Source organism: Eutrema salsugineum, unplaced genomic scaffold (assembly GCF_000478725.1).
Source record: "Eutrema salsugineum unplaced genomic scaffold, Eutsalg1_0 scaffold_2, whole genome shotgun sequence".
Taxonomy (NCBI): domain Eukaryota; kingdom Viridiplantae; phylum Streptophyta; class Magnoliopsida; order Brassicales; family Brassicaceae; genus Eutrema; species Eutrema salsugineum.
The window spans coordinates 15,783,945-15,799,444 of record NW_006256829.1 but is presented as its reverse complement, the minus strand read 5'-3'; the positions used below and the strand labels follow the sequence as shown (position 1 = coordinate 15,799,444).

Here is a 15,500-nt window from a genome sequence, read left to right as displayed (position 1 = left end):
CAGACAAGAATCACTTGCTCCATGGTCGAAGAAGATGTCGTGCTATAATTGAAGAAGACAATAACACCGCTAACCCTAGGTACAGCTAATTTCGCAGGTATGATTGAAAATTTTAGAAAATCTCAAGGTTAAAATGGTAATCTACACTGTTATTTCAAACTTGCTGTAGTTAAAAAATAAATCTATGATTACAAGTCATTATTTTGAACTGAAAAAAAATCCTACCATAACTATTATAGAAGTCTTTGCTTGAATATCTACCAGCATATGAAATATATACGTCTGCCGTAAAAAAATTTACTACAAAAAAAAAGGTTATTCTAGTAAGAGAATAACTCTGTTGTAATAACAGAATTGAAAAACTGCTACCAATTAACATACTTTTAGAAGTCTACTATAACATCAAAACAATTTAACATTATGGTAAAACTCATTCTACTAAATTAGTTTTACGTCAAAATTAGTCTGCAAACTTATAGAGTTGTTTAAATTCATTAGAAGTCTGCTACCATTTAAACAAGTTTACCACAAAGTAAATGAGAAACTCTATCAAAAAATTTAAATCTATAACAGATTTGTTATACTTCATTTTAAATATGCCAGATTAAACAACTTTGTGTCTTCGACTGGCAAGTTTAATTTAAAAAATCTGTTGTATGAATGTATGTCCGCCAAAAAAAATTAAGTCTGTAAGCCAACAAAATATCTGTTACCATGGTTGACAGATTTCTTTATATTAGTTTGTCAACTAAAAATAAGTTTATAATTTGCAAACAATTCTGTTGTGTTTGCACACAGACTCATATTTATAAGTCATATAAGTCTGTTATTTCAAATTAAATATATCAGTAAAAATTAAATCTACCAGATTTCTATAACTTTATCGCCATTAATTCAACAGATTTATTGTGATAGACTTGTTAAAAATCGATAAACATAATGACAATATCGTAAATAATGAAAATATTTTGTTGAGCTGAATATTAATTACTAATGGCAGTTTTGTAATATTTTTTCAACCAACATGTTAATGGACATTCTGGGTAATAAAGTTACTAAAATAACCTATATTTTTAGAAAGTCACCCTAGTAAGTAATGCTATAATTAGGATCAAGTTAATCTCTTTTTTTTATCATCTCAAATTTTTATTTTTTGGTTTGAAATCTTTAAAATATTATTATCAGTTACAAATTATGAGAATGGTATGGACTATTTTATAGACAATTCTATAATTCCAAAAACAATATTATCAGCCAAAATTTTAGAATACTAAAATAAAATAAAATTAAACTTCACTAAAATCTTACATATAAAACTCTCTATTGCATAAACCTTTTCGTTTTTAGTTGGGAGATAACTATAATAGCCTTCAAAAATCGTGAAATTATTTAAACAGCGTTCAAAATTTTTAGTTATTAGAATAACCTATGGTACCTATTCTACACTTTTGACTTTTATTAAGAAAAACATAATTACAAAACTGCCATTACTATTTATAATCCACGTCAGCAAAAGTTTGATTTATTTACAGAAAAACCAACGCGCTCAAATATACAAGTCTACCAATATTTCATGGTAAACTTATATTTTTTTGGTAGACTTTTATTTGAAACCGTAGATTTGTTTTGGGTCAGTAGATTTATTCAAAAACGGTAGATTTGTTTTGAAGTCGGTAGACTTATTTTGATAGATTTATTCTTACGTTAGGTAGAGATGTTAGTGGTCAGTAGACTTATTAAATTTCCAGTAGAATTGTTTATAATGAAGGTAGATTTGATACGATCTGGTAGACTTTTTCGGCAAGGTTAACTTTGGTTGACTTTTTGGTAGATATTTTACCTTATTGATAGATTTATCCTATTTGACGGTAGGTTTATTTTTGTCCGTGGTAGACTTTTGTTTCATGATAATAGACTTATCATTGGATGGATTGATTTGCAATGACGATAGAATTATTTTTAATGACGGTAGATTAATAAAGTTTTGGTAAATTTATTATTGTGTTGGTAGATTTATCTTTGTATTGGTAGATTTATTGTTGAAATAGTAGATTTGTTAGTAGACACGGTAGACTTAATTAATGTTAAAATACGGTTCTTATATTTCTATGTGTAGTAGACTTATTTGAAGAGACGGTAAATTTATTAACATAAAACATATTTGTACAAAACTTGGTAGACTTATTAATAATAACGGTAGATTTAATAAAAGATCGAGAAACACGAAGTCGATAGACTTGTCGAAATTTGGTAGATTTATTTAAAAATAGATAGATATATCTAATATTGGTAGATTTATCTGAAATTGATAAATTTGTTATTTATTATTGATGGTAGACTTGTTACAACTATAGATTATCAAATGACGATTTTGCCCATCAAAAACTTTATATTTGCAAAAAAACCAGACATCCATCATGAAGATAGTTGTGACAGGTCTAAGTATGAGAAAAAATATTGTTTGGTGGTAGATTTATTATAATGATGGTAGACTTATTTTTATATATGATTTTTTTAAAGTACTAAAATGTCAATAACTGATAAAAAGTTGTATTATTACTCTAATATACATTGAACCATATATTAGGATTTTTGGTTATTTGCTAGACAATCGCTTGATGGTGTTTGAAATGGCATATGAGTTTTATATTTTTTGATTTTTTTTATTTGTGCTTGTTTGTTTTCTTTCTTGATTGATAAAATAAAAATGCATTTTAATTTTTTTTTTATTATTGGATTCTATCATATGTTTTTAGTTTATACCTCACTCATTTTGATTATACATACTAAACAATAGTTTACAAATTATATCACTTTGTTTATTTTTATTACACAGAATATCATTTTTTGCTACTATAACATTTATTCAACTTTTACATTGGCTAGATTACAATTTTATCCTTCTTTTATTTTTTGTAATTTTTGGATTAAAGATAAATCAAATTAAAAATAAAAAGTCACACTCTCTCTCTTATCTTCTTTTTTCTGACGACATTTTTTTTTCTTTTTTTTCTCTTTCCTCTCTTTTCCTCACACTTATATTCTCTATATTTTATTTAGTTTATTTTCTTTTAAAAAAAAAAATTTCATAGTTATTTTTACACTATCAATTATATCTCTTTTATATCTATATTTTGAGTACCATTTTTTGATAGTTTACTTATATGTAATACGTATAATTAGATAAAACGTACATGCAGTTATATAGTTGTGTCCATGTGGATACGTACATGTATCCATATTTAGACGTATTCACGAACATGTGGTCCATGTGGACGAAGTTACATAGATATATAAACATATTCACGCACATATGGTACACGTGGATGCAATTACGTGAACATACATGATGTTCCACGATAATATGGTACACGTAGATGCAATTACATGAACATACATGCTGCTTCACGATAATATGATATCCATGTACACACTATATATATATGAGTATTTTTATATAATATATATAAAAATTATATAATTATGTAAACTATTATAAAATTGGGTATCAAAATATAGACATAAAATAGATATAACTGATAGTCTGAAAATAATTGCAAAATTATTTTTTATAAAAAGAAAATAAATAAAATAAAATATGAGAAATATAAGTTTGAAGAAAGAGAGGAAAGAGAAAAAAAATAAAGAAATAAAACATAATGTAGTCGCAGAGAAATAAAGACAAGAGAGAATGTGTGATTTTTTATTTTTATTTGTAATTATGTGTAATTGATAAGGATAGAATTGTAATCTAGCCAATGGAAAAACTGAAAAAATGTTATAGTAGCAGAAAGTGATATTTTGTGTAAACTAAACTCAGAAAGTGATATAATTTGTAAATTTCTCATTATTATATTACTATTTAAAGAAATCTACTACCAATTCAAATAAATCTATCAAATCCTAAACTAAATTCACCATCAAATAAATAAATCTACCACTATTCAAGCAAACAAATCTACACATTTTTTTGATAAACAAATCCTCATTTCCTTGTCAGTAATTCGACTCCGCTTCCATCATATAGCCTATCTTTTGATCCACCGTTCGTCGTCTGTCATCTACTAGAGAAGAAGATAAATATACGAAATTCAAAATAAATCTATCATTATTTCAAAAATAAATCTATCATTATTCAAAAATAAATCTACCATAATATCAAAAATAAATCTACCATAATATCAAAAATAAATCTATCGTATAGTAAACCTACACAAAAATAAATATTCCATCATTTGACAACAAATCTACCACCACTAAAAAAAAAGAAATCTACTATTAATAAAAATCTACCAATAACTCTACCATCATTCGCGGAATATCGTCAAAGAGTTGGTGGGCGTACTTCTTGAATCATCATATCAACTAAAAATACATGCAAATAAGCCAAAGAGATAATATCTTGTGAAAGAACGGTGGAATATATCTATTGGAAGGCAGCGGCGAAGTAGATATGGTGGAATGCGACGAATGAGGATCTTTTTAGTAGCGATTTTAGAAAGAGAGGTAAAAGTGAGAATGGTTCTCTACAGTGGAGCATATCTGGTGGAGGAGGCAATGGAGAAGTGAGAATCAACGTCAGCCGGAAAAAAGAGAGAGAAAAAATCGCAAAGAAGAAGAGAGAGAAGAAGAAAAAGAGGAGAGAGAAAGTGTAAATATGAAAAAGAAATTTTGTTTAATATTTAATTATAGTTTTTTGTTAAAAATAAATGAAAATGGCATTTTCGTTATTAAAACGAAAAAATACTTCTACATATTTTTTTGTTAACTTTTGAAAGTTAGTTTAGTTACTCAAATTTGGGACAGAGTTATTCTAATAAAAAAACTATTTTTGAAAGTTGTTCTAGTAATTAATCATTTTTAGTTTTTACTTTTGGGTTCGAGACTTATAAAGTCCAGTTAAAAGTCAGAGAGTCGAAAACAAAAATCAATAGCAGTGAGTGACAGATCCACAACAATGGCGACCGATAAGAGCTCCCTCGTCTCCGATTTCCTCGCGTTTCTCAATGCTTCTCCCACCGCTTTTCACGCCGTCGGTAATCGCCGATGTCTTTTTTCCCTTTTAACTTCTCTTTCAATTTCTTTCTCCGTCGTTTCGTGGAACAATCGTTGGTCACTGAATCAAATCGTAGCTTCATTTGAGTCTCCATACATCATTGATTTTTAGTTCTAAATTACTGATCTAACTTTTGTAGATGAATCAAAGAAGCGGTACGAAACGCTGGGTATGACAAGTCTCCGAGAGAGACGATTGGAAACTCGAGGCCGGCAAAAAATACTTCTTCACAAGAAACTACTCCACTATTGTTGCTTTTGCTATTGGTAAAAAGTACGATTTTTGATCTTCCACTGATTCGTTTTCATGGCTGAGATTGCAAAACCTTGTTCTGCACTTCATCGATTTCGCTGCAAGTAAGCTTTATCTTTTGTGAACAGATACGTAGCTGGAAACGGATTCCATATAATAGGTGCTCATACTGATAGCCCTTGCCTGAAACTGAAGCCTGTTTCAAAGGTGAATTTCGATTTGGACTATTGAATTGCCATTGGTTTCCTTAATCTTGGACTTAGTTTTGGTTGGGAATGGATTGTGTTTACAGGTAAGTAAAGGTGGATACTTGGAGGTTGGTGTTCAAACGTATGGAGGTGGGCTGTGGTACACTTGGTTTGATCGCGACTTGACTGTTGCGGGGCGTGTTATTGTGAAAGAAGAGAAGGCAGGTTCGGTCTCATATTCTCATCGGCTAGTTAGGATCGAGGATCCTATAATGAGGATTCCTACGTTGGCCATCCACTTGGACAGGTTTGTAGTTGGAATAGTTCTTGAACTTTTTAGTTTTTGATTGCGATAAGCAGACTATATGCTTCTCACTCGCTTTATACAGAGAACATACTATAAGACTTGTTCTAAGTTTCGTTTATGTTTTATGAACAGGAATGTGAACAGTGAAGGTTTTAAGCCAAACACTCAGACACACCTTGTTCCTTTACTGGCAACAGCTATAAAGGTGCTCTTTTAATGCTTGCTATGTTATTCAGAAGAAACAGCATTACTTAAACGAGACAATTGTTACAGGACATGGAAGCTGTATTCATCTATTTCTTTCTTAATTCTGATTTTAAATCTTGTTCTTTCATTTTTACTAAAGCCTTTGTTTGCATATCAACCACTTGCGGAGATCAGAACCCATCTTTGTGAACCTTTAACTTTTGGTGTTCTATTTACGAGATCAGAACCATTGTTATAAAGTTTTCTGCTGACATGATATCTGACCTTCCTTAGCTTATTTACATTGTGTGATATATATATTTGAAGGCGGAGCTCAATAAAGTTCCAACAGAAGGTGGTGAAAATGATGGAGGAAAGAAGTGTATTGAAACTAGTTCAAAATCAAAACATCATCCACTTCTAATGGAGGTTGAATTGAAAAATATCACTTTTATGGTTTTCATCTTGAATTTCATATCTTGTTCTGGTTTAGTAATCAAGTATCCTCTTGTTTCAATTTCTTAGATCATTGCAAGCGCGCTGAGCTGTAAACCTGAGGAGATAAGCGATTTTGAGCTGCAAGCCTGTGACACTCAGCCAAGTATTTTAGCTGGTGCAGCAAAAGAATTTATTTTCTCGGGAAGGCTAGATAATCTCTGCATGTCGTTTTGCTCTCTAAAGGTACGTCCTTAACTTTCACTTTCCGAGGAGAATATGACTTCACTCTCTGCATGTCCTTAAAATACTTGTGTTTCAAGTCCAATTTAAGTTTATTGTCCACCTAATTCATGTTTCTGAACAAGTATGTTAGCTCACATTTAGTGTAGGTTTTGTTTAGAATCACATCTAAGGAGAGCATCTCTAACAATTTGTTCTCCTCTTTGAATGAGACCTAATATCTTACTTTATCCAATATGCTGCCGAATAAATTGATGAACAGTTGTCTGAAACGTATATTTCTTCCTTGTACATAGGCACTTATAGACGCAACGTCTTCTCCAAGTGACCTAGAAGACGAAAGCGGGGTGAGAATGGTGGCATTATTTGATCATGAAGAAGTTGGTTCCAATTCAGCGCAAGGAGCTGGATCACCTGTCATGATTGATGCTATGTCACACATCACAAGTTGCTTCAGCTCTGACACTAAGGTAGTAGCAACTCATTCACGTATTAAACATTTTAACTGGGATTGTGTTGGTATTTTTGGTTTCTTCTCTCTCATAATAGTTCGCCACTCACTGTTTTGTTTAATTGTTTCAGGTGCTCAAGAAAGCGATTCAAAAAAGTTTGCTCGTATCCGCTGATATGGCGCATGCTTTACATCCAAACTTTATGGTAATCATTTCTATCCTTTGTCATGCACATAAGTTAGTTGATGCCTCTTTCTTCAATGCATAACTGTTTTAATCTTTGTAGGACAAACACGAAGAGAATCATCAGCCGAAGATGCATGGAGGTCTTGTCATCAAACACAATGCAAATCAACGTTACGCAACTAATGCCGTAACTTCCTTTGTGTTCAGAGAGATAGCAGTAAAGCATAATCTCCCTGTTCAGGTAATGATTTGCCTGTGAGAGAGATCCATACATATTATAAAATTGAGTTTGATGAACATGAATTTTGCAGGATTTTGTGGTACGTAATGATATGGGTTGTGGCTCGACCATTGGTCCAATCCTAGCAAGTAGTGTTGGAATAAGGACGGTTGATGTAGGAGCTCCACAGCTCTCGATGCATAGCATCCGTGAGATGTGTGCAGCAGATGACGTGAAGCATTCATATGAACATTTCAAAGCTTTCTTCCGAGAGTTCACTCACCTTGACGCTAAGCTCGCCGTCGACGTTTGAGAGCTTCTTTGATCTTTATTGCTAGTTAAGTTTGAAGTGAACAAATCTTTGATCCTTTGTTTAGAATTGGTGGTCACAGTAATAATAAGAAGGATTTTTAGCCATGTTTTGATTTGTTTAGTTTTATTGTTAATTATCTCACAAAATGTGATTATTGGGTTCAATGTTCCACCATTTTACTATCATTTTGTTTTGGACAATTCTCACAACTACCATTTAGGTACCATCACTAATTTTGTTTTTCAAAAACTATTACAAACATTATTTTTTTACAAATGCTAAAAAATTAAAACTAAACTTTTAACCCTCAAAACTAAACTCTAAGTCCTCAAAAATAACTCTAAAAACTAAGTCCTAAACCAATATACTAAACTCCAAATCCAAATATTTAAATTTAATCTTCTAAACTCATTCTTTAGTGTTTGTGGTATTTGTGGAACAAAACCATTTATTGGTAGTTTTGAAAAAACCGAGGACTGAAATGTTTGTAACAAAAACTCATTTTAGTAGTATTTTATGGAATTTCTCTTTGTTTTTTCTGTTGTTCATATGACATAGTCACAAACAACAACCTAAGTGAAACACTGCACAAAACTGCACAGCAAAATGTTACTCTCAAGACAAAAGACATTCCGGGAGACAAAAACCTCAGGGTTATTTTTTTTTAAGATAAAAAAGACAGAAAGAGACATCTCAATTCTCAAAGCCAATTTCATTTCAGTTTCATGTAGACACAACCTTCTTCACCTCTTTCGTAACCTCTTCTGGAGCTTTCTCTGCTGGAATGTTCACCAAACTTCCCTTCTTGGCGTAGTAGTCAATTACCTACAAAAACAACAACCGATTTAAACCTTATCAAATCTCCAATACTCCTCAAGTTCAAATACATTTTTGTTAGGAGACATACCGGTTGTGTTTGCTTGTGGAAAGCATCCAGCCTTGACCTAAGAACATCCGCGTTGTCATCTTTACGTTGAATCAATGGCTCTCCAGTGACCTAAACAACAAATAAATCATAGATGTTACATATCTGATTTTCTACTAAAATGTTAGCACTTTCATAAAATGAATGTTTCTTTACATCATCGACTCCAGGAACTTTAGGAGGTGCGAATTTAGTATGATAGCTCCTTCCACTTGAAGGGTGGATCCACCTTCCAGTAATTCTCTCTTCAAGAACAGAATCATCGATCGCAAAGTTAAGCACTTTGTCTATCTGAGCTCCCCTTCTATTAAGCATCTCATCAAGCTATATGATATTTTTCTCAAAAAGGTCAGATTTAAATTACTAACAAGAACAGTTACGCTAAAACCAAGCAACGAGAAAGAATCAGATACCTTCTCTGCTTGAGTCACAGTCCTAGGGAACCCATCAAGAATGAAACCTTTCTGACATTTTGGTCTGTTCATTGCTTCATCCATGATACCAACAACCAAGTCATCAGAAACAAGCTCTCCCTGTACATAAACATATGATTCAGAACAACCAATCTCAATCTTAACAAGTGAAGTGTGTGTTTTTTTTTTTTTGCACTACCTTGTCCATTGCTTCCTTTGCCTTAACACCAAGAGGAGACTTAGCAGCAACAGCTGCTCTAAGCATGTCTCCGGTAGACAAATGGCACAAGCAAAACTCATCCTTTATGACCGGAGATTGCGTACCTTTGCCTGAACCAGGTGGACCTAATGATACAACCATATTCCTCTCCGGTTAGTTGACACACAAAAGCAAAAACATCACAGACATGGAATAAAAACTAATTCTTCATGTTCTTTTTTCAACCAATTTTGCAAACCATGAAGGTCTACTTTCAAGAATTTGTACTAATATTCAGTAATCTCTTCATATGATGAGCATTTAATTTATTATTTATGATAGTGGCAATTGAATTTTCAGAAAAGCTACCCGAATCTTCCTTAAACAATTCTTGTTTCCCTCAACATCAACAAATCCTTAAGAGATCTAACGAAATTGAGATGAAAAAATTCAGAGGTATAACAAAGAGATTGAAGAAGAGAAAAAACCAAATTAAAAAAAAAAAAGCATGAGATTATTATTTACGGTGGCAATTGAATTACCGATGAAAACGAGACGTTTGTCAGGTTTAGAGGCACATTTCATGCGGCGAAGAAGCTCGGACATGAGATCGACGGTCTGAATGTCTTCCATATCCACAGAAGCTGTACTACTTTTCGCCATGTTCGTCGTCTTGAGGTGTGTTGCAGAGTTTAGATTTCTCTCCTTTTTCTTTTTCTTTTTGAAGTGTGTGTAGATTCGATGCTTCCAATGTTTCCACTAGCCTCAAAAACTCACAAAAGTTGCGTTTATCTCACCTTCTCTTTTAATTCCCTTTTTATGATATTACCCTTGAGTTTACAAGATATTACAAGACATGCCAATCGACCAACCTTGGGTTGGTGAGACACCCAACTTTGAAAACGAGGCTTCTTCTTACTTTTTCTTTAGTTATTAATTAAACTATGTGAATACCCGTTCTTCTTTTTAACTATTCAAATCTTATATAAAATCAGATATAATTATTATTTGTTGTGTGTGATAGTATGTTATTATAAACAATTTTAAAATTTTTATATAAAAACAAATTTAGAAATCAAACTAAATGCAATATCGTAAATATAAAAACAAATATAATCATTATTTGTTATGTGTGTTATTATGTTATTATAAATAATTTTAGAAAGTTTATCCAAAACAAAACAATTTTAGAAATCAATTTAAATTGTAATATCATTAAAAATTTGAGAATTATATAAAAATATAATAAATATCAATCAATATCAATTAATTAATGAAAAAAACTGTTCATTTTCTTTTAATGGTTTAAAATTTGATATTAAAATTTATTAATTTCTTATTTTTAGAAAAATTATAACTTTAAATTAGAAAAGTGACACATGTCATCTCCATATCAACTGAAAATGATGATATGTTACTCATATGGAGAGAGTTGATCATCTTTTATATATAAGATTTTTTTTTTGCTGACTGAATTTTCGAGAAAATGGCAAAAATCGACCCCAAAAATGTTTAAATGTTTGATTTGAACCTAAAGTTTGCGATAACTCAAAATATATTTACCATTATAAAATTTTAAATTTCATACCTATAATTTTTTTGTGCCTATTTATATGTTTACTGTCTAATAGTTAATGTTAAAGTTTATCGACGTAGATGTCATGTCTGCAAAGGCGTCGTTTTGGTGATAACCATAAAATTTCTAAAATTATTTAGGGGTTTTTGTTTCTTCCTCAACGAAACTCGTCTTCCTTTTCGACTCTCACGTTTTGAACTCTTTGCTCATCTCACCTAAAATCAAAAGCGTTGGTAAAACTGTTGTAGAGAGGTCAGCGATTCTTTCTTGGTTGCATAATGAGGTAGTATGCTCACTCGGGTTTAGTATTTAGGAAACTTTTGATGTGAAATTGTTCTTGGTTTTAATGTTCAAAACTCCTTCACCATTCAAAACCAATAATTAACAGAAAATTATTAGAAATTTAATTTTAACAAAACAGATCAAATTTCTCACACCTTTTCTGTAAAATTTTCCAAACTCTTCTAGTAATATAGAGTTAAAAGGTTGAAGACGACTAGCTAAAGAGATCTCACAAACGATGTTGTTTTGCGTATAATTTTGGATTCTCTGTTTCACAAATATGGTTGTTATATACAGTCATGTTTTCACAAACACGATGACATTAACATATAACCACGGCACCATCAAACACTGTGAATCGTTGATGTGCACTCGCTCCGAGGACTGTCACCCAATATCTGGCCATTAATCAGATCCTTAAAACTTTAAATGCATCTATATATATTGTGATGTTTATTCTATGGTTCTTTGTTTCGTATGCTTGTGTGTTGCCACATCTATACATTTTAGATATATCGGATGCAAAATTTAATACATGTGTATGATAATAATATATATGATTTGTTGAACTTTTTCTACTTTTTCTTTATTAGTCGGAGTTAGAGCATGTCCATCGGTGGGTTTTAAACTGAGTATCTCAGTATTAAAAAAAAAAAATAATGAAAAGAGAAAAGAGAAAGAGAGAACCCCTTCTCATTTGAGAAGTTAGACCATCTCCAATGGTGAGAGACACATGGAGGTTCTCATCTTATTTTTTAATATATTTTGTGTTACTTATACATATATGTATATTTGTGAAAGATTTTTAGTTTTTGAGCCTCCAATGGTAGGTTCTTTAAACAGAATTTCTTAAGTAAAAAAAATAATTATTTAAATTATAAAAAATATTATAAATTAAATTTATTTCATTGATTTAAATTGCAAACACATACAAAAATATATTAATAAAAACAGAAATACAAAACAGACTCAGGCAATCGCTTCCCATCTCGCCGCCGTAACACCGCCGGAATAACCAAAAAGCACCACAAAACAAACCATTCAGCATAACCATTAAGATTCTGTAATTTAATCCACTAAAAACCTTCGATTCCACATGCAGTTATATATGAGAAAGTGTAATCGGTGTAAGAATAATCCAATAAACCCAATTCATCTAAGAATTATGATGAACCAAATCAGAAAATGTAGAAACAAAAAAAAAAACTTTACCGGTATAAACATAATCAGATGACTCTTGATTCTACCCAGAAATTTCTCAAGCTTCGCCGCCATGACTCTCGATTTCACATGCATGAAAGAGAGAATGATGCACCGATAGATTTAGGATGCACCGATAGAAAATCTGTCAAGCTTTTCCCGATATTCGAAAGAATTTTTTTTTTCTTTCCAGTGATATAACCAGAAAAAAACAAAAAAAATATTTCATCCAATCATACTTTGCCACGTCAGGATCTCTCATGGGTCTCTCAAGTCCTCTCAAGAGAACCGGTTCTGAGTAATTAAGCTATTTAATTTTTTTTTTAATGTCAAATTAACATGAGAAACTCTTAAAAGACCCCATTGGAGATAGTCTTATGAGATACTCACCAGATATCCAAAATACACTTGTCTTTTTTTTATTGGTTTATTTTTAAAAAGAAACTAAAATTTAATCAAATAATTAAATTATATTTAAATATTAATATTTTAATTTTTAGGACCCAACCGGTGGAGATGCTCTTATATCCATGGACCATGACCAATCTCTCAATGAACAGGTTATATTTTTCGATTATGTACTTATGTTTTCTTCCCAGTTAACGAGGGGTGAGTTGTACTAGTTAAGCAGATTTTGAAAAACTGAAATCCAAGCATATGTATAATATTCCAAAAGAGCATAAGAAAGGTACCTTTAAGGAATCTACAATGTAGTTCCAAAATAAATCAAGAGTAAAAGAAGCAAAGACTACTTTTAGACAGCAGTCAAACATAATTAAAATGTCTATGGTATTATGGGATCATGGAGCTAATTTTGTTGCATTTTTGGGATTATTGGAGCCAATTTTCTCTTAAATTTATGTGTCCTGTAACTTTAGTTTTGCAATGGAATGAGATTTCATATTCTATTTTATATTATAAAAAAAAACATGATCCAGTAGATAGATTTCTTAAGAGAAAACAAAAATAAGGGTTTTCGTCTTTATTTTTTTTTATATTAAGGACATTTCAGTCCACCTCTCTTGTTCTTCCAGTTATCATAACAAGAACATTCTTCTTTGTGTCCATATGTTCCTGACGGTACACATAAACATTGCTTACAACATAGGTTGCACTAGAATAAACATGACTCCTTTTTAAATGCCTCCGAACATCGGAAATCACATGCCTTCGGACAATCTTCACATAAATATAGAATAACATTGAATAAATTACAAAGTCCGAGATAAGATCTCGTTGGATCCATTCATCGATTATATAAACTAGAAAATAAGTAAATTTTTGAACAATATTACCTTCTACAATAAGTGAACCTTCTCCTCCTGTCTGAACATAAGTTGTTGATGACAGAATACGTTAAGATTAACACGCACATATATATAATAAAATTCTAACGATATATTCTTGTAACAACAGATATATTCTTGTACGGATTATATATTTTTAATCATCTTTGAAATTTTTATAATAATATACCTTATGAATTGCAGGTGCTTCAGATGGACTTTTTAGTTCCTCAGCCTGTAAAAAAAACTATACATATGAATATAAGAAAACTAATGTTTAATGAATTCTTAAAGAAAAACAAGTATTTTAACTCTTACATTAGAAAATCGAGTAGCAAACAACAAACTGAATACTGTAAGGACAGCCATGAGCTTCATCATTCCTAAATACAAAAATTCCTTTCACTTTTGATTTCCCTTTTTGATTTTGATTTTGATTTTGATTTGTATTTCAAGGTCGATGATAAATCTATTTATAAGCAAAACATTGGCATGTAATATCGAAGGTTATTTAAATTTTAATGAAATTGCTAAATACATATAGAATTCAAAGCATTTATTATTATTCAAAGATATGTTTTCTTTCTAAGTTAATTTCAAATAAAGATATGTTTTAGACTTTTATTTTAACAACTTTTTTTTTGTTTGAGAAAAGGGTATTCATTAATTAAAAGCAGAAAGAGAAAATATTACAAGCCCAGCCCAGCTCAAGTTAATGTATTTCGTGCAAATGTACAGGGAACAACCAAGAAGAAACATAAAAGTCCATTTAGTACTTGAACCGGATCTAGTAAGAGGCCCAAGAAGGGCAAGAGTTAGATCGACCGTCGTCGATATCACCAAAGAGAGAGGAAGAACTCCAATGATTGAGGCAGAGAGCTCGTCATCTACCAGTGTCTGTCGAGAACCATAGTTGCAGGAGTGTCGATGCTCGACTGTTGTTAACATCTCGAAAACTAGCCACTTTGTTTTGCATGTAAGAATCATTCAGTTGAATGAGAGAGTCCACCGTTCGGAAGGATTGACGATGAAGACGATTATTCCTTTCCGACCAGAGGAGATAAAGAGTGATTTGCCAAGCGAGGAGGGTGAGCAAAGTGGTGTTCGAGGAGCGAGGTAGTGCAGTAAGATCTCCTTCGGTCCCTTGGACGAGAACCGCCTGGATTAGGGGTGGTACCCCCAGACAGAGCTTCCTCTCTTGGCTCTTCCTTCTCAATTGTTGTCCAACCAGGGATCGTTTAGCCTCTTGGGGTCTTAATTCGGATCTCGTCTGTCTCCTCTGCAACTTGGGTGATGAATCTCGTAACCATCTCTTCTTCCAGTGTGATTTTGGTTTATTTTAACAACTTGCATTAAACATACTGTATTTGAATTCAAATGGTGATGGAACAATGAATGACACTGTCCTAAAATACTATGCTACTTTTGGAAATTTTAGCCAATATAATGTATAAGGACAAACGAAGGTATATCTATTTTCCTATTTTAGATTCAAAGATTAGCAGTTATTTATAAACCGCCTACCCACTATTTTTTTTTGTACATTACCGCCTACCCACTATATTTATTTTCCTTTCAATTTTTTTTTTTTATCTTAAGCATATAAAAATTAAAAGAAAAAGAATTAGAAACTGGAGGAAGAGGATAATCGAAGCTGTCGAAAACTAGAAACAAGCAAAGGGGTTGCTTAGTATAGGCTTTTACTTTTGAATTTTACTTAAAAAATAAACTGGAAAATTTTCTTATAACAGTTTATTTTTTATAAATTTTTGTAAAATAAA

The 15,500-nt window shown here is 31.5% G+C and overlaps 2 protein-coding genes and 1 pseudogene across 2 annotated transcripts; 1 reads left to right on the top strand and 2 right to left on the bottom strand.

The window, feature by feature from the left end:
• Positions 1–4,950: 4,950 nt before the first annotated feature.
• Positions 4,951–7,942, top strand: LOC18018937 (probable aspartyl aminopeptidase). Its single transcript, XM_024156789.1, is given in 12 exon segments — positions 4,951–5,036; positions 5,196–5,229; positions 5,231–5,329; positions 5,437–5,515; positions 5,601–5,803; positions 5,936–6,008; positions 6,317–6,418; positions 6,515–6,670; positions 6,964–7,137; positions 7,250–7,324; positions 7,406–7,546; positions 7,617–7,942. Coding segments are annotated over 12 exon segments (1,437 nt in total). The 5' UTR covers positions 4,951–4,957; the 3' UTR covers positions 7,839–7,942.
• A 380-nt stretch (positions 7,943–8,322) lies between these two features.
• LOC18017652 (adenylate kinase 3) lies at positions 8,323–10,170 on the bottom strand. Its single transcript, XM_024156073.1, has 6 exons — positions 9,918–10,170; positions 9,376–9,521; positions 9,177–9,296; positions 8,920–9,087; positions 8,746–8,835; positions 8,323–8,663 (listed from the first exon to the last, which is right to left on the bottom strand). The coding sequence occupies exons 1-6, from the start codon at positions 10,036–10,038 to the stop codon at positions 8,562–8,564; spliced, it is 747 nt and encodes a 248-aa protein (XP_024011841.1). The 5' UTR covers positions 10,039–10,170; the 3' UTR covers positions 8,323–8,561.
• A 3,260-nt stretch (positions 10,171–13,430) lies between these two features.
• LOC18017651 lies at positions 13,431–14,100 on the bottom strand (annotated as a pseudogene).
• Between the last annotated feature and the right edge of the window lie 1,400 nt (positions 14,101–15,500).